The sequence below is a fragment of the Pogoniulus pusillus genome, chromosome 36 (assembly GCF_015220805.1).
Source record: "Pogoniulus pusillus isolate bPogPus1 chromosome 36, bPogPus1.pri, whole genome shotgun sequence".
NCBI lineage: Eukaryota > Metazoa > Chordata > Aves > Piciformes > Lybiidae > Pogoniulus > Pogoniulus pusillus.
In genome coordinates, this window is record NC_087299.1 from 3,818,456 (window position 1) to 3,840,524 (window position 22,069).

General features: G+C 52.3%; 1 protein-coding gene across 1 annotated transcript; it reads right to left on the reverse strand.

The window, feature by feature from the left end:
• Positions 1-389: 389 nt before the first annotated feature.
• Positions 390-20,751, reverse strand: LOC135190440 (ATP-dependent RNA helicase DDX19B). The gene is made up of 12 exons (XM_064171827.1): positions 20,625-20,751; positions 19,613-19,661; positions 19,076-19,129; positions 16,798-16,933; positions 13,631-13,723; positions 12,455-12,557; positions 11,437-11,551; positions 11,109-11,286; positions 9,372-9,609; positions 7,160-7,322; positions 5,194-5,385; positions 390-3,012 (listed from the first exon to the last, which is right to left on the reverse strand). The coding sequence occupies exons 1-12, from the start codon at positions 20,679-20,681 to the stop codon at positions 2,951-2,953; spliced, it is 1,440 nt and encodes a 479-aa protein (XP_064027897.1). The 5' UTR covers positions 20,682-20,751; the 3' UTR covers positions 390-2,950.
• Between the last annotated feature and the right edge of the window lie 1,318 nt (positions 20,752-22,069).

Genomic DNA, 22,069 nt, shown 5'->3' on the forward strand with positions numbered 1-22,069 from the left:
TGGTGGGGAAGCTCTCCTGTTGTGTGGACTCTTCCGTTGCAGGGAAGCTCTCCCAGTGCGGGGAAGCTCTTCCGTCTCAGGGAAGCTCTCCTGTTGTGTGGACTCTCCCGTCGCAGGGAAGCTCTCCCAGTGCGGGGAAGCTCTCCCGTGGTGGGGAAGCTCTCCTGTTGTGTGAACTCTCCCGTCGCAGGGAAGCTCTCCCGTCGCAAGGAAGCTTCCAACCCCCACCCTGGCCCTCATTCTCCTGGGCAAGCTGCTACGGATGCCCTGCTTTAGCAGTGGGGTTTGGTCTGGATGTTCTCCAGAAGTCCTTCCCAAGCCCAAGCACGCCGAGACTCCACGAAACAAAGCGGCGGCAGCACGGAGGGAAGAAGCAAGCAAAGGCCACGTTCAGGATGTGTTCTTTATTCCAATTAAAAGTCCATTAGAAACAGCACACAGAGGCAGCAGCAGCAGCTTTTTGTTTTCCTGACAATTCCAACCCAATTCTCTGCTGCCACCAGGTCCATTCAGCTGTACCCTCAAAAGCAGCTGACCAAAAACAACGTCTGCCACTCACCCCTCAAGCACTCACTCATCACCTGCCACTTTTAAATAGGTTGCCAACAGAATAAAAATAGATACACCCCAGAATACAAAAGATGCTTTTTGAGTTTTCCTTTTTTTTTGTTGTTTTTCTTCCTTTTTGTTTTTTTTTTCCCCTTTTTTTTGGTCTTTTTTTTTAACCTTTTCTTCATTAAAGCCTTTGTACAAATTGCTAAAAGGGTGCACGAATTTTTTTTTGGGTGTTTTATTCAGCCTAAAATTTTAGGTACATTTTAAATGAAACCTTTTTATTATTATTATTATTTTGCCTCTTTTTTTTTTTTCTTGTACTTGGTAAAAGGATTCATTTTTTTTTCTAGCTTGGAATAGAATCTGATGGCCAAAATTGCAAAGAGAAAAATCCCCAGTTGGAATTTCCACACGAGCTTTTAGAAGTGATTCCTGCACCCAGTGGTGTGGGCTGATGGCTGCCTCAAGTTCTGTCCCTTTTTTCCTCCCCCCCCACCCCTGCTCTCCCAAAACAAAAATAGCTCTGCTGGAGTTAACAACCTCCTTCTCCTGGAAACTTAAGCTGAGGAAGAACCCACAGGCTTGTGGCTCTGCACAGGAGTGGTTCCAGCAGAGCCAAGAGACTGGGGATAGGAAGGATGGATCCTTCCTGGCAGACCTGAAACAGGAAGGATGGATCCTTCCTGACAGACCTGAAACAGGAAGGATGGATCCTTCCTGACAGACCTGAAACAGGAAGGATGGATCCTTCCTGGCAGACCTGAAACAAAGGATGGATCCTTCCCAACAGCCTGGGGACAAGAAGCATGGATCCTTCCTGACAGACCAGAAACAGAAAGGATGGATCCTTCCCAACAGCCTGGAGACAAGAAGCATGGATCCTTCCTGACAGACCTGAAACAGAAAGGATGGATCCTTCCTGGCAGACCTGAAACAGGATGGATGGATCCTTCCCAACAGCCTGGGGACAAGAGGCATGGATCCTTCCTGACAGACCAGAAACAGAAAGGATGGATCCTTCCCGACAGCCTGGGGACAAGAAGCATGGATCCTTCCTGACAGACCTGAATCAGGAAGGATGGATCCTTCCTGACAGCCTTCCTCACAGCCTGGGGACAAGAGGCATGGATCCTTCCCAACAGCCCTGGCACAGGAAGGATGGATCCTTCCTAACAGCCCAGGGACAGGAGATGTGGATCATTCCTCCTCCTCCTGGCAAGGATCACCCTGAGGGCAAGGGACTAGAAGGAGCAGCTTCCCCTCTGCGTTTTGGCTGAGCAACATGAACTCAAAAGATGCTGTACCAGGTCAGTTTTGGTGTTGTCCAGGTGGGTTTTTGGTCAGTAGGAGCTATCATGATTACTATTATGGTTTATTTGTTCAGTTTTCTTCCTGTTCCTGATGGCTGAAGCCCAAGCAGATCTGGACATTATTCACACAAAGCTTCACCCAGCAGCATCTTAGAACTGGCACCACCTGGCTGAAAGGAGACCAACCCACTCCACCCCTCTCCCCCCAACTTCACCAGTGATTAGCATTTTCTGGAGGTGAATTTACCACACAATTAATTAGCACAGTTCCCTCCATCCTGCCCTTCCCCACCCACCCTTCACTCAAGGCTTCAGTTCGACTCCTAGAGCAGGACCTGAAGCCCTGTTCAGTGGAGGAACATAGGAACAAAGAAAAACACTGCCCAGCAAAAAAAACCCCAAGGTGGCACCTGTGTTTTGTCAGCAGGAGACATCCCTGGGACAATCTACCTAAGGAAAAGCAGGGGAAAAGACAAAAGTATCCATCAGGAAGCCCAGAAAAATGAGGCTTAAAAGAGCTTGAGGGGAGCGCCAGAGCGAAGGAGTCTTTTGTACAAGTCGAGTACTTAGCCAAAAATCAGCTGCCTTGATTGAGGGGGTTTGATTCTCTACTTCATTATCTGCTGGATTTTAACTGATGAGGTTAATGCTGAACCTTCCTCCAATTAAAAGGCAATTAATTTGGGGGGGTTTAAAATTGGAGAGAATTACCTCTTGCCCTTTTGGTTTGTTTGGGATTGGGTTGGGGTTGGGTTTTTTTTTTGGCAAGTGTCTATAGAATCCAACCAAACAAAAGAAGGGTTTTTTTTGTTGTCCTTTCCCCCCCCCCCCCCCCCACTATTTTAAGGCTAAAACTAAGAAATGTTCAAAGCTTCTGTAAACATCTCCTCTTCTTTCCCCCACCGTTGCACAATTTGAAAGTCCCAACTGTAATTTGGAAATGAGGTAATTTTGGTGTACTCAAAAAAAGGTCCTTTCGTTGTTGTTGTTGTTGTTGGGGGGGGGGAAACTTAGCTGAGCGGCGGTGCCAATCCCAACACTGATCCAATTGGAATGGGAGAGCTTCCAGTGCCAGCAGCTGGGCTTCAGTTAGTTATCTTCTCAATTTCATCCAAGTCGTCGGTATCCAATTTGTTTATCTTTTTGTCTGGGGAGAGAAAGAAAAAGCAAAACAACAACAAAAAAAAAAAGAGAGGAGAAGTTCAAGTTGGATTCCTGGAGAAGAGGAGGCTTTGAGGTGACCTTAATGTGGCCTTTCAGGATCTCTCTCCCACCATGAACCAAGGGTGAATGGTGCTGGTCCAGCTCTAAATCAGAGCTGATCTTCTCTCCCACCATAAACCGAGGGTGGATGGTGCTGGTCCAGCTCTAAATCAGAGCTGATCTTCTCTCACCATGAACCAAGGGTGAATGGTGCTGGTCCAGCTCTAAATCAGAGCTGATCTTCTCTCTCACCATGAACCAAGGGTGGATGGTGCTGGTCCAGCTCTAAATCAGAGCTGATCTTCTCTCACCATAAACCGAGGGTGGATGGTGCTGGTCCAGCTCTAAATCAGAGCTGATCTTCTCTCACCATAAACCGAGGGTGGATGGTGCTGGTCCAGCTCTAAATCAGAGCTGATCTTCTCTCACCATAAACCAAGGGTGGATGGTGCTGGTCCAGCTCTAAATCAGAGCTGATCCACAAGATCAGTTGCTGGAGCAGCTCTGTTATGAGGACAGAGTGGAAGAGTTGGGGCTGTGCAGTCTGGAGAAGAGGAGGCTCTGAGGTGACCTTACTGTGGCCTTTCAGAATCTCTCTCCCACCATGAACCAAGGGTGGATGGTGCTGGTCCAGCTCTAAATCAGAGCTGATCTTCTCTCCCACCATAAACCAAGGGTGGATGGTGCTGGTCCAGCTCTAAATCAGAGCTGATCCACAAGATCAGTTGCTGGAGCAGCTCTGTTATGAGGACAGAGTGGAAGAGTTGGGGCTGTGCAGTCTGGAGAAGAGGAGGCTCTGAGGTGACCTTACTGTGGCCTTTCAGAATCTCTCTCCCACCATGAACCAAGGGTGGATGGTGCTGGTCCAGCTCTAAATCAGAGCTGATCTTCTCTCACCATAAACCAAGGGTGGATGGTGCTGGTCCAGCTCTAAATCAGAGCTGATCCACAAGATCAGTTGCTGGAGCAGCTCTGCTATGAGGACAGAGTGGAAGAGTTGGGGCTGTGCAGTCTGGAGAAGAGGAGGCTCTGAGGTGACCTTACTGTGGCCTTTCAGGATCTCTCTCCCACCATGAACCAAGGGTGAATGGTGCTGGTCCAGCTCTAAATCAGAGCTGATCTTCTCTCCCACCATGAACCAAGGGTGGATGGTGCTGGTCCAGCTCTAAATCAGAGCTCATCTTCTGCCCTTAGCCTCCTGTTTCACACTAACCATCCCCAGCTCCCTCAGTTGCTCCTCATCAGATTTATTCTCCAGGCCCTTTCCCAGCGTCACTGCCCTCCTCAGGACCTGCTTCCCCTCTGGCATCACCGGCCAAAGGGGGAACATCTCCAGTGACTGTTCCCTTCTGACTTGGTCTGGGGTGGTGAGCAGCAGTCAGGTGCAGTTTCATCAGTGCTGGTGCAATCAAAATTGGAACTGGATGGTCTTTAAGGCCCCTCCAACCCAAACCATTCTACCAGTCTATAAACAAATCAGCGAGGAGCAGCTGAGGGAACTGTGAGTGTTGGCCTGTAGAAAAGGAGGCTAAGGGGAGACCTTCTGGCTCTCTACAGCTCCCTGAAAAGTAGTCAGAGCCAGGTGGGTGTTGGTCTCCCAAGGAAGCAGCAACAGGACAAGAGGCTCAAGTTGCACCAGGGGAGGTTGAGTTTGGATAAGGGGAACAATTTCTTCCCCAATAAGGTTGCCAAGTCCTGGAACAGGCTGCCCAGGTGGAGTCCCCATTCCTGGAGGGGTTTAAAAACCACACAGCTGTGGTGCTGAGGGCCACAGTTTAGTGGTGACCTGGCACTGTTGGGTTGGACTCAAGGATATTAAAGATCTTTTCCAACCCAAACAAATCTGTGATTCCATGGACTCTTCACTCAGGCTTTAAAACTACAAGATACAACTTGGAAAGCTCCAGGTGCTCACATTACCCACCTCTGGACTGTCCAGGCAGGCAGAGAACAAACAACTCAACTGATTTCTGCTGATGTGCAGCAGCTCAGAAGCCTAAGAGCCATCAAAGCAGAGCCGCTGCGCTCTGCTGCGGGCAGTTTAAAGCTCAGTACCCAGCAAGGCTAAATTCTGCAGGCATCAGGTGCAAAGTTTGGAAGCAGAAGGCATTCTGAGGGTACATACTGAAATGTTCCTGGATTCTGTTGAGGATGTTCATGCTGTGCTTGCTGTCCACCATGTTGATGGCCAGTCCTCGCTTGCCGAAGCGCCCTGTACGCCCGATCCGGTGCAGATAGGTCTCGTTGTCTGGATTGCCATCTTTATCCACAGGAAGGTCAAAATTGATCACCACAGAGACCTGCTCCACGTCAATCCCTGCTCAGAAGAGAGCATCAGATCACACAACTGCACTAGAACATCTTCACAGTAGGACCAGCTCACCTCCAGCCTCCAGCCTGGCCCCCATGCCCAGGCTACCCAGCAGTGGAATTCCCATAGCGGCTTTCAGAGCTACCAGGTGGCTGCCTCCATGGTGAGCAGAGGGCTAAAAGCCAAACTCCACAATGGATCCTTACAGGGCACTCTGAAATAAGAACTGCTGGGGTGTTACACCAGAGCACTCCACTGAGACAGCCACTGAAGATGCTTTAAGCTGCAGGATGTGTCCTTGTGCTTAAGAAGGCAATCGGCAGCCTGGGGCGCAACAAGAATGTGGTCAGCAGGTCAAGGGAGGTTCTCCTCCCCCTCTACTCTGCCCTACTGAGGCCACATCTGGAGTCCTGTGTCCAGCTCAAGGACAGGGACTGGCTGGACAGGGTACAGCAAAAGGCTGCAAAGATGCTGAGGGGACTGCAGCATACTGGAATACTGTGATCAGTTTGGGGCTCCCCAGTTTCAGAGGGACAGGGATCTGCTGCAGAGGGTCCAGCGCAGGGCTACGAGGATGATGAGGGGACTGCAGCACTGCCTGAGGAGGAGAGGCTGAGGGACTTGGGACATTTTAGTCTGGAAAAGAGAAGACTGAGAGGGGATTTGATAAATGTTTATAACTATTTGAGGGCTGGTCGTGGGAGGGGACAGGCTCTGCTCACTGCTCCCTGGGACAGGACAAGCAGCAGTGGATGGAAGCTGCAGCACAGGAGGTTCCAGCTCAACACGAGGGGGAACTTCTTTCCTGTAAGGGTCCCAGAGCCCTGGCACAGGCTGCCCAGAGAGGCTGTGGAGTCTCCTTCTCTGGAGCCTTTCAAGGCCTGCCTGGATGTGTTCCTGTGTGATCTTTGTTAGATAGCATTGTCCTGCTCTGGCAAAGGCACTGGACTCGATGATCTCCTTGGGTCCCTTCCCACCCCTAACATCCTGTGAACATCTCTGTGAGGAAGAAAGGCTGAGGGAATTTGGGCTGCTTGGCCTGGAAAAGAGCAGCCTGAGAGGGAATTTCAGCAATGCTGAGCAGTACTTCAAGGGTGGGTGTCAGGAGAATGGGACCAGGCTTTTGCCAGTGGTGCCCAGTGACAGGAAAAGGGGCAACAGGCACGAACTTGGCCACAAGAAGTTCCATCTAAACATCAGGGGGAACCTTTAACTTAAGGGTGGTGGAGCTCTGGAGCAGTCTGCTCAGAGAGGTGATGGAGTCACCATGTCTGGAGATATTCCAAACCCACCTGGGCACGTTCCTGTTTGACCTTCTCTAGGTGACCCTGCCTTGGCAGGAGGGTTGGACTCCATCTCCAGAGGTCCCTCCAACCCCTTATGCTTCAGTTCCATCGTTTGGGAACTCCTCCTCTCCAAAGCTGTTTTTCTGTTCCCCAAGTGCTTTGCTGTCTTAACTGTCCTAGGATGTCAAATTGCAACACAAATTCCAGCTGGAGTTCAGGACTTTTCCATACTTCAGCACTTGTTTATTCTAAACCTTGAGGGTCAGAGGTCCAAGCCAGACTTTGATGCCAGAATTCCTCACAGGATGAACTTTTCATCTCGAGCAATCCTGTGTTTACCACAGGCACCTCTCTATGCCCAGAGGTCCAGGAATTACTTGAAGGACTCTGATTTGTCCAGATTGGAATGTCTGAGGATATGAACTCATTCCAAAGGCAGCTGCAGCGTTGGGACTGGCTGCTCCTGCCCCTCCCCAGCCCCAGCTGTGTCCTACCTCTGGCACAGACGTTGGTGGTCACCAGCACCTTCTCCTTGCCCTCTCGGAAGCGCTCGATGACAGCAGCTCTCTGCTCCACCATCATCTCCCCACTGAGCAATGCCACCTGATGGCCTTCCTTGGAAAGCTCTGCTGCCAGCCAGTTTGCTGTCTTCCGAGTCTGGAACACAAAGTGAGGCCCAGCTCTGACAGGGAGCTTTAATGCAGCAAGAAGCAGCCTCTCCTGAGCTGGCACCGTGCACTTGCAGCCCAGAAACCAACCCTGTCCTGATCCCCAGCAGCATCGGCAGTAGAGGCAGGGAGAGGATTCTGCCCCTCTGCTCTGACTCCTCCTGCATTGCTGGGGCCAGCTCTGGGTCCCCCCAAGACAAGGAGGACATGGAACTGTTAGAGTGGGTCCAAAAGAGACCATGAAGATGTTCAGGGGACTGGAGTACCTCTGCTGTGAGGCCAGGCTGAGAGAGTTGGGGCTGTTCAGCCTGGAGAAGGCTCTGGGGAGACCTTAAAGCAGCCTGCCAGGACCTGGAGTGGGCTACAGGAGAGCTGGGGAGGGACTTCTGACAAAGTCATGGAGTGACAGGATGAGGATTGATGGCTTCAAGCTGGAAGAAGCTGAGACTTGAGGAAGAGAATCTTCCCCATGAGGGTGGTGAGGCACTGGAACTGGCTGCCCAAAGAAGCTGTGAAGGCTCCAAGCCTGGAAGTGTTGAAAGCCAGGTTGGATGAGGCCTTGAGCAAGCTGCTCTAGTGGAAGGTGTCCCTGCTTGTGGCAGGGGGGTTGGAACTGGATGATCTTTAAAGGCTTTTCCAAACCAACCCATCCTATGACTGTCTAATTCTGGGGTTGACTGGAGGCTGTGTGGCTGCTCAGTTTTCACATCTCCAAAGCAAACAGCTCTGAGTGCTCTGCTCAGTCCTGCTGCTTTACAAACTCTGCTCCCAGCTCTCTTAGCAGAACTAGGAAAAGGTTCCTCAGCCACCCAGGAACCCTTCCTCAAAGGACATCTTTTCTTTGTGCTCTGCTCCTCAGCTTTCACTCTGAGGGATTATATCTAGAGACTGAAAACTCCCAAGCAGCATCAAGTAAACAAAACCACTCAGCTTGGAAATGTCAGGGTTAGGGCTCAACCTAGTTGGGAAATCCAGCAGAGGCTCCATGTAGGCTTGAACTAAACAGTTTACCATTAGGATGGTTTTTTAGAGCTCAAGCTATGTCTGATATGATCACATCTTGAGCAGACAGCCACAACAAACTCCAAACAGAGGTTTTACCCTGCCTGAGCTAGCTTCACATGGCTGTTCTGCTGCTGTCAGCACTGGGTTTTAACTCAGAGTTGGTGTGGTGGCTTCCAGAAAGAAATGAAAGGCTCAGAGTGATTCCCAGGAGTGGATCAGCAACTACAGAATCCCAAGAGAAGTTGTGCATCAGACTTCCCCTCCCTCTCTCTGTCCTGTTTTCATTCATTTTGCATCTTTGAGAGTTTGTTCTTTTTTTCAGAGTCCTCAACAATAATTTCTTCTGGAAAACTGCATTCCTCTGAGCTTGCTTTCAGAGAAACCAAGAACAAAAACAACCTGAATGGTCAAACCCCAGAGAAACTAAACCTGCTCTGCCTATTGTGGCTCTCAGGATTTGATTGAACAGCTTGGGTTGGAAGTCACCTCAGAGATCATCCACTCCAACCTCCCTGCCAAGGGCAGAGACACCTCTCAGCTAGACTTGGGTGCTCAAGGCCTCATCCAACCTGGCCTTGAACACCACCAGGAATGAGGCATCCACAACCTCCCTGGGCAGCCTGTTCCACTGTCTCACTACCATCACACTGAAGAACTTCTTCCTCAGCTCCAGTCTAGCCCTGCTCTGCCTCAGCTTCAAATCATTCCACCTGATCCTGTCTCCAGACACCCTCAGCAAAAGTCCCTCTGCAGCCTTCCTGCAGGATCCCTTCAGGCACTGGCAGGCAGCTCTAAGGTCCCCCTGGAGTCTTCTCCTCTCCAGGCTGCACACCTCCAGCTCCCTCAGCCTGTGCCTACAGCAGAGCTCCTCCAGCCCTTGGATCATCCTTGTGACCTCCTCAATCCAACACCTCTGTGTCCTTCAAGAGTTCCTCACAGAGGAGCCAAAAGAAGCTAAAAGGGGAATTCATCTTCTTGGTTTCTCTCTCCAAAGCCACTTTTCAGGCACTAATGCTCCCCAGGAAGGACTCACATGGCAGAAGATCATGGCCTGGGCAATGGTGATGGCACCGTAGATGTTACAGAGAGCCTGGAACTTCTCATCTCTGTTATTGCACAGGACATAGTACTGCTTTATAGTGTCCAGAGTCTCCTCCTCTCGCTTCAGTTTGATGATGTTTGGGTCTGGAACAACTTTCTGAGCAAATTTCCACACTGAATCCTCAAAAGTGGCTGAGAACAGAAGCATCTGACAGTCTCTGGGGAGCATTCTGCAAGAGACAGCAAAGCAAACAGGGTTCACATGGAGCAGAGAATGAAAGAATTGTTTGGCTTGGAAAAGACTTCTAAAATCCTCACCACCACCATGATGCCATGAGCAAAGCAGAATGATAACCCCCCAGAAGTAGTTCTTTTGGTGGCTGGAAGGAATTAATGCTCAGCTTACACCACCTAGAGCAGAAGGATCCAGTCCTCAATTCTGAGAAACAAATCAAGCCAGGGACAGGCTTTTTTTATTCTGTAAGAAAAGAAAACTGCTTCTCATCCCCTGACACTCTGCCTCTGTTAACCACTTAGATTAGAGCTAAATATATCAGTTTAATCTTGTTGCTTTAGCAGTGAAGACACCAGTCAAGAAGCCAGCCCTGCTGTCCCTCCACACAGCCAAAGAAACAGAAACCCCCTCAGGCAGTAAGGACGAGAGGAAATGGCCTCAAGTGGTGCCAGGAGAGGTTTAGGTTGGAGATTAGGAAGAATTTCTTTGCTGCAAGAGTGGTCAGGCATTGGAACAGGCTGCCCAGAGAGGTGCTGCAGGCCCTACCCCTGGAGGTGTTCAAGAAATGAGTAGATGTGGTACTTAGTGGGCATGGAGGTGTTGGGTAGAAGGGTTGGACCTGATGATCCAACCTTAATGATGCTCTGAGTGACACAGAATCACAGAATTGTCAGGGTTGGAAAGGGACCTCAAGGATCAGCCAGCTCCAACCTCCCTGCCATAGGCAGGGATACCTCACACTATGATCAAGTTGCTCAGAATCACATCCAGCTTGGCCTTAAAAACAGCCTCAGGCTGTGCCAGGGGAGATTTAGGCTGGAGGTGAGGAGAAAGTTCTTCCCTGAGAGAGTCATTGGACACTGGAATGGGCTGCCCGGGGAGGTGGTGGAGTCGCCGTCCCTGGAGCTGTTCAAGGCAAGGTTGGAAGCTCTGTGGTAAAGGGTTGGACTTGATGATCTGTGAGGTCTCTTCCAACCCTGATGATACTGTGATACTGTGATACTTCCAGGGATGAGGCTTCCACCACCTCCCTGAGCAACCCCTTCCAGTGTCTCACCACCCTCATGCTGAAGAACTTCTTCCTAACATCCAATCTGCCTCTCCCTACTTCTAGTTTGGCTCCATTCCCCCATGTCCTATCACTACCTGACAGCCTAAAAAGTCACAGTGTCACAGTATCACCAAGGTTGGAAGAGACCTCACAGATCATCAAGTCCAACCCTTTAGCACAGAGCTCAAGGCCAGACCATGGCACCAAGTGCCACGTCCAGTCCTGCCTTGAACAGCTCCAGGGACGGCGACTCCACCACCTCCCCGGGCAGCCCATTCCAGTGTCCAATGACTCTCTCAGGGAAGAACTTTCTCCTCAGGCACTGGAAGGCCATGAGAAGGTCTCAAGAGCCTTCTCCTCTCCAGACGCAACCCCAGAACCACAGACAGGACATGTACCACCTCCCTGGGCAACCTGTGCCAGTGTCCCCCCAGAGCCCTTACCTCTGAATGCGGATGCTCTGGTCCTGATGGCCCTGGGTTGCTATCATCACATCAGCCTCATCCAAAACAAAGACTTTGATTTTCTTGGGGTCTATGAATTTGAGCTTGGAACACCAATCCAGCACCGTGCCGGGCGTGCCGATCACGATCTGCTCCGAGATCTTCTGGCCTCTCTCCACTGCCAAGACAGAAAAGAAGGCGGTCAGGAGATGGCTGCACTGCCAGCAAAACACTCTGCAGAAGGCTCTCTCACCACCCAGCTGCTCTGTACCACGACAGACAGTCAAGTGCCTGAGTCACAGCCTGGTGATGCTTTTGGCTCACTCACATTTGTTGCCTCGGACAGCGTAGGCCAGTTTCAGCTCCGGATAGAACTTCCCCATCTGCTCAATGACTTTTCCTGTCTGAAGAGCCAGCTCATAGGTTGGGGAAAGGCACAAACACTGGAGGGACAGAAGGACAACATGTTGGAGGTGTCAGGGTCCTCAGCAACACTAGCTTTGAAATGTCTTTATTGCTGAAGCTTTCCTGAAGGCTAAGACAGGAGCAGCTGAACTGGTTCTGAGAGCCTGAAAGCAGAGGAATGAGTTGCTAAGTTGCTGCCCTACTGCAGCCAGTTCTGCTTCTCAGGCCCCAGAATGCAGATCCTCTGCCAGGGGGCAGGAGTGACAAGGAACCCAATGCCTGCAGTTAGGCTAAGAGGTAAGAATGGCATTTTGTCAGGGAAGAATTCTCCCCTGCTCAACTATCTCCTAAGGGGATTGGGTTACAAAGCCCTTTCTGGGCTGTCCAGGGCATCACTATCCCTGCAAGGGCTCAAAAAAGGTCTGGGTGTGGTGCTGAGGGACATGTCTTAGTGGTGGACTTGGCAGTGCTGTGTTAACAATTGGACTTGATCACCTTGGAGGTCTTCTCCAGCCTTAATGACTCTATGACTCCTTGGAATTTCTGCTCTCCTGTCACAGATCTCTTCTCTTACATCCCAAATTCCACTTAGTCAACCCCCTGCAGCCCACAACATTGCTCTGATTTAATTCCTCTGAGAATGGTAATTCTCCTGATCCAGCTCCTCACAGAGCAGTGTCACCCTGAGTGATGCAGGGACAGGACTGGCAGGAACAAGCTGATGATCCTGAAAGGCTTTTCCAACCTAAAAGATTCTGTGATTGCCTGCTGCTACCAAACCCTTGCCTTTTGCATTCTGAGAGAGCCCCAAGTCCCCACCCCCTGCTCAGCACTTTACAGAGATGGGTTCATCAAGCTATGAATTGACTATCAAAGGTCTCAGCCTCTTCCCTGCCCCACTGTGAAGCCCCCCCAAGACAATCCCAAAGCAGAAGCATCACCTGTGGGTACTTGTTGCCAGGCTCCACACGGCTGAGCATGGCCAGGACAAAGGCAGCTGTCTTGCCAGTACCAGACTGAGACTGTGCAATCAAGTTCTGTGGGCTGCAGAACACACAGGAGACATGAGCTCAACAGATGGACCACCCAGATAACATCATCATGGGGTTGAAGGATGGACAAAACTCAGCCAGAGGCATTTTAACACCTTTCAGATCTACCACTGCTCTGGACTGGTGCTCAGCTCCACTCCACAAGGCAGAAGTTGATTTCTGCCCTCTTCCAGCACCTCCTGATACAGAGATCTGGAGGAAAGCTGCAGTTACCTGTCAGTACTTTTGCACATCTCCCCCTGGTGTCTTCACAGGCTGCAGCTCAGGGGTGCAGGGGAAAAGCAGCCAGAGAGGCAGCACCCTGCTCCCACCTCCCAGGGTTAATGCAGCAGCCTCCTGACTCCTCTGGGAATCTGGGATTGACCTCAGTGGCACCAGGTGTTACCAGCCCCAGGAAGAGGCCAAATCCAAGGCTGCTGTCACTCAGTTTGTGACCACAGAAACGCCATGGCATGGGAACTTGTTCAGCACAGCCTGGACAGCTCCCCCCACCAGCACTCACAGGCTGCAGGGGCTTGGAAGGGACTCTCAAAGGTCATCTTGTCCAACCCCTCTGCAGGCAGCAGGGACACCTCCAACTCGAGCAGGCTGCACAGGGACACAGCAACTCTGATCTTGAATGTCTCCAGGGATGGGGCCTCAGGCACAGCCCTGGACAACCTGTTCCAGTGTGTCCCCACCCTCACTGTGCAGAACTTCCTCCCAATATCCAACCTCAGTCTGCCCTGCTCCAGTTTCAAACCATTGCCCCTCTTCCTATCCCTACAGGCCCTTCTGAACAGTCCCTCCCCAGCCTGCCTGGAGGTCCCTTCAGATACTGAAATGCAGCTCTAAGCTCTCCCTGGAGCCCTCTTTTCTCCAGGCTGCATAACCCCAACTCTTTGTCTCGATAAGAGAGCTGCTCCAGCCCTCTGATTATCTTTGCAGCCCTCTGGGAGCCACTCCAGCAGGTTCTACATCCCTCCTGTGTTGACTGGACACTATCCTCCTCTCCAGAGCTCAGAGCACACCAAATCCTTCAAACCCTTCTGAGAGTGGAGGGGAGCAGGCAGCAGGTGTACTTACGGCTCAGCCAGCATCATGGGCAGGGCATTCTCTTGGATCTTGGATGGTCTGTTGAAGCCCATGGCATAGACTCCCTCCAGCAGCTGTGGTTTCCTGAAAACAGAAGAGTTTTCCTACCATGACCTATTAAATTACATTTGGTTTTCTCACTAAATGAGGTGAGAAGGAAAAAAATCCTTGCAGCTATAGGCCTAGAGCTGCCCCTTTCTGTGTCTGTGCCACTGGTGCCCAGAAGCTACAAGTGCCAGCAGAAAATGTGCAGAGGAAGCTTTGCAGAAAGCCACCCATAAGTACATCAGCCCTTCACAGCAGTGTGGAAAACCAGGTGCCACAGCACTGAAGCAAGCATTGAGCTCCTCCTCCTAAAGCAGCTTTCCAGGCAATCCCAGGAATCCCAGGAGCAGAGCATTAATCCCATCCTTCAGGCCAATCCCTTTCCCTCAGCTATACCTAATCTCAGCTCCAAAATTATCACCTCTTGAAGGCTCAAATAAAGGACATAGAAGCTCAGCACAGGAGGAACAGAATGAAGCATGACATCATAGAATTGTCAAGATTGGAAGGGATCTCAAGGATCATCCAGTTCCAACTCCCCTGCCATGGGCATCATTAAACCATCATTAAACTCCACACTGATGAGACCCCACCTGAACTACTGCATCCAGTTCTGGAGTCCCTGGGACAAGAGGGATATGGAGGTGCTGGAAGGTGTCCAGAGATGAGCAGAGGGCTGCAGCACCTCTGCTATGAGGAGAGACTGAGGGAGTTGGGGCTGTTCAGTCTGGAGAGGAGAAGGCTCAGAGGTGACCTTATTGTGGCCTTTCAGTATCTGAAAGGGGCTACAAGGAAGCTGGGGGGAGACTTTTTAGGCTGTCAGGGAGTGATAGGACTGGGGGGAATGAACAAAGCTAGAAATGGGGAGGTGCAGATTGGATGTTAGGAAGAAGTTGTTCAGCATGAGGGTAGTGAGACATTGGAAGGAGTTGCCCAGGCTGGTGGTGGAAGCCTCATCCCTGGAGCTGTTTAAGGCCAGGCTGGATGAGGCTCTAGACAGCCTGATCTAATATCAGATCCCCTCCATGGCAAGGGAGTTGGAAATAGATGATCTTTGTGGTCCCTTCCAACCCTGACTGATTCTATGGCTTCAGCAAGTTGTGATGGGTTCTGCCACACAAAGTGACATCATAACACCAGAGAGAGCAATCCTGGTTTAGTTAAGCTCAGTTTAGTTTCACTCAGACTGGACTTGGTAATCCCCAGTTATAAATCAGCACTCTAAGAGTTGAGAAAAAAGCAGCTGATGAGCACCTAAGGACACATTTCTACTCTCAGCAGCCCTTTGTGCAGACAGACATCCAAGAACAACCTCAAACCCAGGTTACAGTGCCAGAGAACTCTTTGCTGAGGACCCCACCAAGGGTTACAGGAGTGCTGTGATGGTGCTCAGAAGTCAGTGCAGCTAACAAGTCCCATGGAGAGCTTCTCATGCAGCACAAGAAGCTTTTCAGACACCTTGTGTGACTTTCAGAGAGGGCTGCAACAAAAGCTCTTTGAAAACATAACCTTGTGGTGCCCAGCAGGCAGGACGTGCAGAGCTGCTCTGCCCCAGTCGTTGCCAAGGACACATCAAGTCCTAACAAACTCAAGACTCAACGAATCCTCCTGCCCCCATCATTAACCCACTTGGCTTTTGAGAGATGAGAACCAGTCTAACAGGCACTGCACAAGGTTTGGCTTTTTTGGTTAGGAGTTCAACCACTAACAATAACCAAGTGAAACAATATCCTGACAGGTCACAGTCTCACCAGCTCAGGTTTCCCTGTGGAACTGCAACAAAGCTGAGAGCACAGAATTGTGTAGGCTGGAAAAGAGCTTTAAAGATCATCAAGTCCAGCCATTAACCCAGCACTACCAAGGCTGCTGCTAAACCATGGCCTTTAGCACCACATCTCCATGGCTTTGAAACCCCTCCAGGGACAGGCTGCTCAGGGCAGTGGTGGAGTCCCCATCCCTGGAAGGGTTTCCTTTCAGGGAAGAAATTGTTTTTCATGTCCAACCTAAAACTCTCCTGTGACAACTTGAGGCCTTTCCCTTTTGTCCTATCTCTTCTTCCTTGGGAGAAGAGGCCAACCCCCATCTGGCTCCAACCTTCCGTTCAGAGAGCCAAAAGGTCTCCCCTCAGCCTCCTTTTCTCCAGGCTGAACAAACTCCAGCTCCCTCAGCTGCTGCTCACAAGACTTATGCTCTAGATCCTTGTAACCAACAACAAACCCAGCAGGGCAGCTTCTTTAGCACATGAAAGAGATATATAGACCTACCATGTCTCAAATACAGCTTGGAAAGCCCCATGGCTGGGAGTATTCAGAAGAAAGGGTCACAAATACTAACACCAGAAGTGTCTCTCACAAATACCACCACCAGAAGTGTCTCCAGTGCATAAATCCAGCACCAGTGGCAGAAACCAGATGAGCTTTTCCCTCTGTGCTATTCACTGCTGCTTCAGGGCCATCAGAAGAGGGAAGAGGATGGTTGTGTTCATTACTTCTGCCAAAGAAACCAACTCCTAATCCCTTGTTTCCCAAGCACCTGCCTGAGTCTCTTCTGTCCTGCTGGGGAGCTGGTAGTGAAACACCACCTCTGATACAGCAAAAGGGCTCACTCTGCAATTAAATCACCCAGTATGGTGGGGAAGGACAGCCCTCCTCCTCCTCCTCTGCTCACCCCACCCAGCTTATCACACACCAGACCAAAACCCACAGGTTAAAATGCAGAGGAGCTGATGAGAGAGAGCAGGATTGGAAATAGGCTTGGTGGAGGTGGAACCCTTCAACTCTCCTTGCATTAAAGCAGTAAATGAGGTGGCTGATTTACTAATGGCCAATTTGCAGTAACTTGAAACAGAAACCTCTGCACTTATAAGCCAGGGAATCTACTGGGATGTGAGGAAAGGCTCCAACTATCTCTGATCAGCTCCAAACCTCCCATCTGCTCCTGCAGCCTCACCAAAAATGAGTCAGTGCTGTCCCCGAGTTCAAGAATGAGGCTCCCTACCACTGAGTAGGCTGGAAAAGAGAGTCAGGAGGGAGCCTCTTTAAATGAAATCTCCCTCCCCAGGTTTTAAGAGCTCAGGGCAGAGGAGCCTCTGGCCCATCCCCGCAGGCACTTACAGTCGCAGCTCCTCGAAAGACTTGACGGAGTAGAGAGGTGATGTGGGGTCCCTCTGCAGCACCTCCACTTGGTTGGTGGTGTCCACCAGGTTGCTGCGGATCAGCTTGTTCAGCAGGGACTGGGCAGCTCTGTCCTCTGCCAGGAAAGGAGGTGGAAGGAGAAGCACATCACAGCCTGCCCCACTGAGACACAGCCTGACCCAGCCAGGTCGGAAGCACAAGGGGCATCCAAGCGCTGAAATGCTCTTCTTACACAGCAACCTCAGGGAAGAGCCCAAACTCCCTGAACCTCCCAAGAGATCCCAGAGAGCCAGGTTTAATATCCAGGAAATCAAACCCAAGGGAGCTCTGATTCAAGGGGAATCTTCTCCCAAGAGATCCCAGAGACACATTTAATATCCAGGAAATCAAACCCAAGGGAGCTCTGATTCAAGGGGAATCTTCTCCCAGGAGATCCCAGAGAGCCACATTTAATATCCAGGAAATCAAACCCAAGAGAGCACTGATTTGAGGGGAATCTTCTCCCAGGAGATCCCAGAGAGCCACATTTAATATCCAGGAAATCAAACCCAAAGGAGCTATGATTCAAGGGGAATCTTCTCCCAAGAGATCCCAGAGAGCCACATTTAATATCCAGAAAATCAAACCCAAGGGAGCACTGACTTGAGGGGAATCTTCTCCAAAGAGATCTCAGAGAGCCACATTTAATATTCAGGAAATCAAACCCAAAGGAGCTCTGATTAGAGGAGAATCTTCTCCCAGGAGATCCCAGAGAGCCACATTTAATATCCAGGAAATCAAACCCAAGGGAACTCTGATTCAAAGGGAATATTCTCCCAAGAGATCCCAGAGAGACACATTTAATACCCAGGAAATCAAACCCAAGGGAGCACTGATCTGAGGGGAATCTTCTCCAGTACAGAACTCTGCTAATTTCAGGTTCATAGAACTACAGAAAGGTTTAGGCTGGAAGGGACCTTAAAGCTCATCCATCTCCAACCCCCTGCCATGGGCAGGGACACCTCCCACTAGCCCAGGTTGCCTCATCCAGTCTGGTCTTCAACACTCCCAGGGATGAGACATCCACAGCTTCTCTGGGCAACTTGTTCCAGTGTCTCCTTACCCTCACTGGAAAGAATTTCTTTCCAGCTGTTATATCTTAGCACCCAGCTGGATGGCAGGACAGGGTTCAAAACCTCTTGCAGCTTTATCTGACCTGTGGGCAGACACTTTCAGGTGTTCTTCTTCTTTTTAAGGACATTTTGAGCAAAACCAGCACTTGGAAAGATTCCAAGGCTGAAAAGCAGCAATGGCTAAGTGAGATCAAACCTGAAGGCTAAACCCCTGCACTTTGGGGTTTTGCTAACCTGGCTTTAAAGCCACCCAAAGATGCAAAGCCAACACCTAGCTCTGAACAGCAACTAAAGCAAGTTGGTGTTGCTAGAGGGATTCCAGCTCCAGGGTATCCAGGTATACTGGCACTGTGTGCAGTTCTGCAGCCCCCAACACAAGAAGGACATGGAAGTACTGGAGCCAGTCCAGAGGAGGCCACCAAGATGCTGAGAGGGTTGCAGCAGCACTTCTGCCATGAGGAAAGGCTACAAGAGTTGGGGCTCTTCAGCCTGGAGAGGAGAAGGCTTCCAGAAGACCTTGGAGAGGCCTTCCAGTATCTGAAGTGGGCTACAGGAGGGCTGGGGAGGGACTATTGACAAGGACTGGTAATGGCAGGAGAAGGAAGAATGGGTTTGAAGTGGCAGAGGGGAGATGGAAACTGGATGTTAGGAAAGGGTTCTCTACAGTGAGGGTGGTGAGACACTGGCACAGGTTGCCCAGGGAGGGTTGTGGGGCACAGAATGTGATCAAAGATCACATTCTGTGCTTCTGTACCCCACAACCTCCCAGGAAGTGTTCAGGAGCAGGTTGGATGAGGCCTTGAGCAACCTGTTCTAGTGGGAGGTGTCCCTGCCTATCGCAGGGGGGTTGGAACTGGATGATCCTCAAGGTCCCTTCCAACCCAAACCATTCTATGAACCAACTGCTCCTGTAGCCAGCCCTGCCTCTGAAGTCTCTGTACCCTTACTCCACTCTAATACAGGAGTCTCCCAAGTTATTACAGGACTCAGTGGCTTTAAAAGGGTTAGGACATGTCTTACTATTAAGCCCTTGGGGGAGGACACAGGATCATCCATCCCAGGACATAAGACAGGCAGCCTAAGTATATAGAACTTAATTCCTTTCCAGCATTCCTTGAGGAAGCCTTTCCCAAGGCAGCACTTACCCTTCTCCTCATCCTCTGTCTTCTCCACATTGTCATCAGCCTTGATTACAGCACCTAAATGAAAACAAAGATGCTTTAGGGCTGCTGCTGTTTAATTTCAGCTTTGTGTTTCCCTTTTCCTGGAAATTCTTGGGACTAATGGGGAAACTACTTCATCCACAGCAACCCAAACCCACCAGAGGAACATTTCAACACCCTCATCATAGAATCAACCAGGTTGGAAGAGAGCTCCAAGCTCCTCCAGCCCAACCTAGCACCCAGCCCTGCCCAGTCAACCACACCATGGCACTCAGTGCCCCAGCCAGCCTTGGATGCAACACCTCCAGGCACATAGACTCCACCACCTCCCTGGGCAGCCCATTCCAATGTCAATCACTCTCTCTGCCAACAACTTCTTCTTAACATCCATCCCCCAGCACAGCTTGAGGCTGTGTCCCCTTGTTCTGTTGCTGGTTGCTTTGCAGAAGAGCCCAACCCCACCTGGCTACAGCCTCCCTTCAGGTGGCTGTAGACAGCAACAAGAAGGCTGTAACTCACCATTGGCATCTAGTTTGGGTTTTTCCTCCTTCAGGTGTAAACTGCTCAGCTGCAAGTGAGGGAAAAAAACAAAACAAACCCAAACAACACTAAATCAAGAGCTGTGCAACCTGAGCTCTTCCACCAAGGCTTCCAGACAGTATCACAGTATCATCAGGGTTGGAAGAGACCTCACAGATCATCAAGTCCAACCCTTTAGCACAGAGCTCAAGGCCAGACCATGGCACCAAGTGCCACGTCCAGTCCTGCCTTGAACAGCTCCAGGGACGGCGACTCCACCACCTCCCCGGGCAGCCCATTCCAGTGTCCAATGACTCTCTCAGGGAAGAACTTTCTCCTCACCTCCAGCCTAAATCTCCCCTGGCACAGCCTGAGGCTGTGTCCTCTTGTTCTGGTGCTGGCCACCTGAGAGAAGAGAGCAACCTCCTCCTGGCCACAACCTCCCCTCAGGTAGTTGCAGACAGCAATAAGGTCTGCCCTGAGCCTCCTCTTCTCCAGGCTAACCAATCCCAGCTCCCTCAGCCTCTCCTCGTAGGGCTGTGCTCAAGGCCTCTCCCCAGCCTCGTTGCCTTTCTCTGGACACACTCAAGCATCTCAATGTCCCTCCTAAACTGGGGGGCCCAGAACTGAACACAGCACTCAAGGTGTGGTCTAAGCAGTGCAGAGCACAGGGGCAGAATGACCTCCCTGCTCCTGCTGGCCACACCACTCCCGATGCAGGCCAGGATGCCACTGGCTCTCTTCTTCGCCTCCTCCCAGACCCTGTTAAATCCACCTAACCCCTGGCGCCCCCCAGGCGCAGCTGCCAGCAGGACCCCAGGGTAAGAGCTCAGGACAAGCCTTTCCCTGCCCCTCCGATGCAGCAGAACAGCGAAGGGAGGCGGGAGCCGGGAAGGGTTTTTCCGGGCTGGCAGCCGTGAGGCGGCGGCGGCGCAGCCCCGGGGACCTCGCAGCTCACAGCCCGCCCGGGGCCGCTCTTCCCCCCCCCCACTTTCCCGTTCCCCCAACTCACCGACTCGGCCGCCGCCTCCTGCTCGTCCACGGCCAGGGCCCAGGAGTCGGTGGCCATGTCCGGGCCGGGGGCGCTGGGGCCGCTCTCGCCGGCAGCAGCAGCAGCAATGGCGCCGGGCGCGGGCAGGGCGCAGGCGCCGGCAGGGCCCCCCCGCCCCGAGCCGGCCCCGGCCGGCGGGAACCGAGCCCGCGGCCGCCGCGTTCCGGGAGCGGCGAGTTCCGGCGCCGCGGCCCGGCGGAATAAAGGGGGGACAGGAAGAGGAGAGGGGGGGAGTGATGGGTGCGGCAGCGCAGGGCCCCTGGGTGCTGAGGGGCTGGGGCCAGGCTGTGCCTGTCTGAGCGGTGTGGGGCTGGGGCCAGGCTGTGTCTGAGCAGTGTGGGGCTGGGGCCAGGCTGTGCCTGTCTGAGCGGTGTGGGGCTGGGGTCAGGCTGTGCCTGTCTGAGCGGTGTGGGGCTGGGGTCAGACTGTGCCTGTCTGAGCGGTGTGGGGCTGGGGCCAAACTGTGCCTGTCTGAGCGGTGTGGGGCTGGGGCCAGGCTGTGCCTGTCTGAGCAGTGTGAGGCTGGGGTCAGACTGTGCCTGTCTGAGCGGTGTGGGGCTGGGGCCAGGCTGTGCCTGTCTGAGCGGTGTGGGGCTGGGGCCAGGCTGTGCCTGTCTGAGCGGTGTGGGGCTGGGGTCAGACTCTGCCTGTCTGAGCGGTGTGGGGCTGGGGTCAGACTCTGCCTGTCTGAGCGGTGTGGGGCTGGGGCCCGACTGTGCCTGTCTGAGCGGTGTGGGGCTGGGGTCAGACTGTGCCTGTCTGAGCGGTGTGGGGCTGGGGTCAGGCTGTGCCTGTCTGAGCGGTGTGGGGCTGGGGCCAGGCTGTGCCTGTCTGAGCGGTGTGGGACTGGGGTCAGACTGTGCCTGTCTGAGCGGTGTGGGGCTGGAGTCAGGAGCAGTCTCAGTGCCTCTGTGGGGTCTGACCCCTGTGTGGTGTGGGGCTGGGATCAGAGCCAACTTCCCTGCCTGCTGTAGGGTACAGGCTCCTTGTGGGGCTGGGGTCAGAGCAGCCTCCCCGCCTGCTGTAGGGTACAGTCCCCCTGTGTGGTGTGTGGCTGGGGTCAGAGCAGCCTCCCCACCTGCTGCAGGGTACAGTCCCCCTGTGTGGTGTGGGGCTGGGGTCAGAGCAGCCTCCCCGCCTGCTGCAGGGTACAGTCCCCCTGTGTGGTGTGGGGCTGGGGTCAGAGCAGCCTCCCTGCCTGCTGCAGGGTACAGTCCACCTGTGTGGTGTGGGGCTGGGGTCAGAGCAGCCTCCCTGCCTGCTGCAGGGTACAGTCCCCCTGTGTGGTGTGGGGCTGAGGGTCTGGACCTGCCACGCTGCATGCCGTGGGGCTGGGGGTTGTGTTTCCCATGTCATGGAGTCCCTCTGGGAGCTGGGGCTGGAGGGAAGCACAGAGTCAGTGGTAT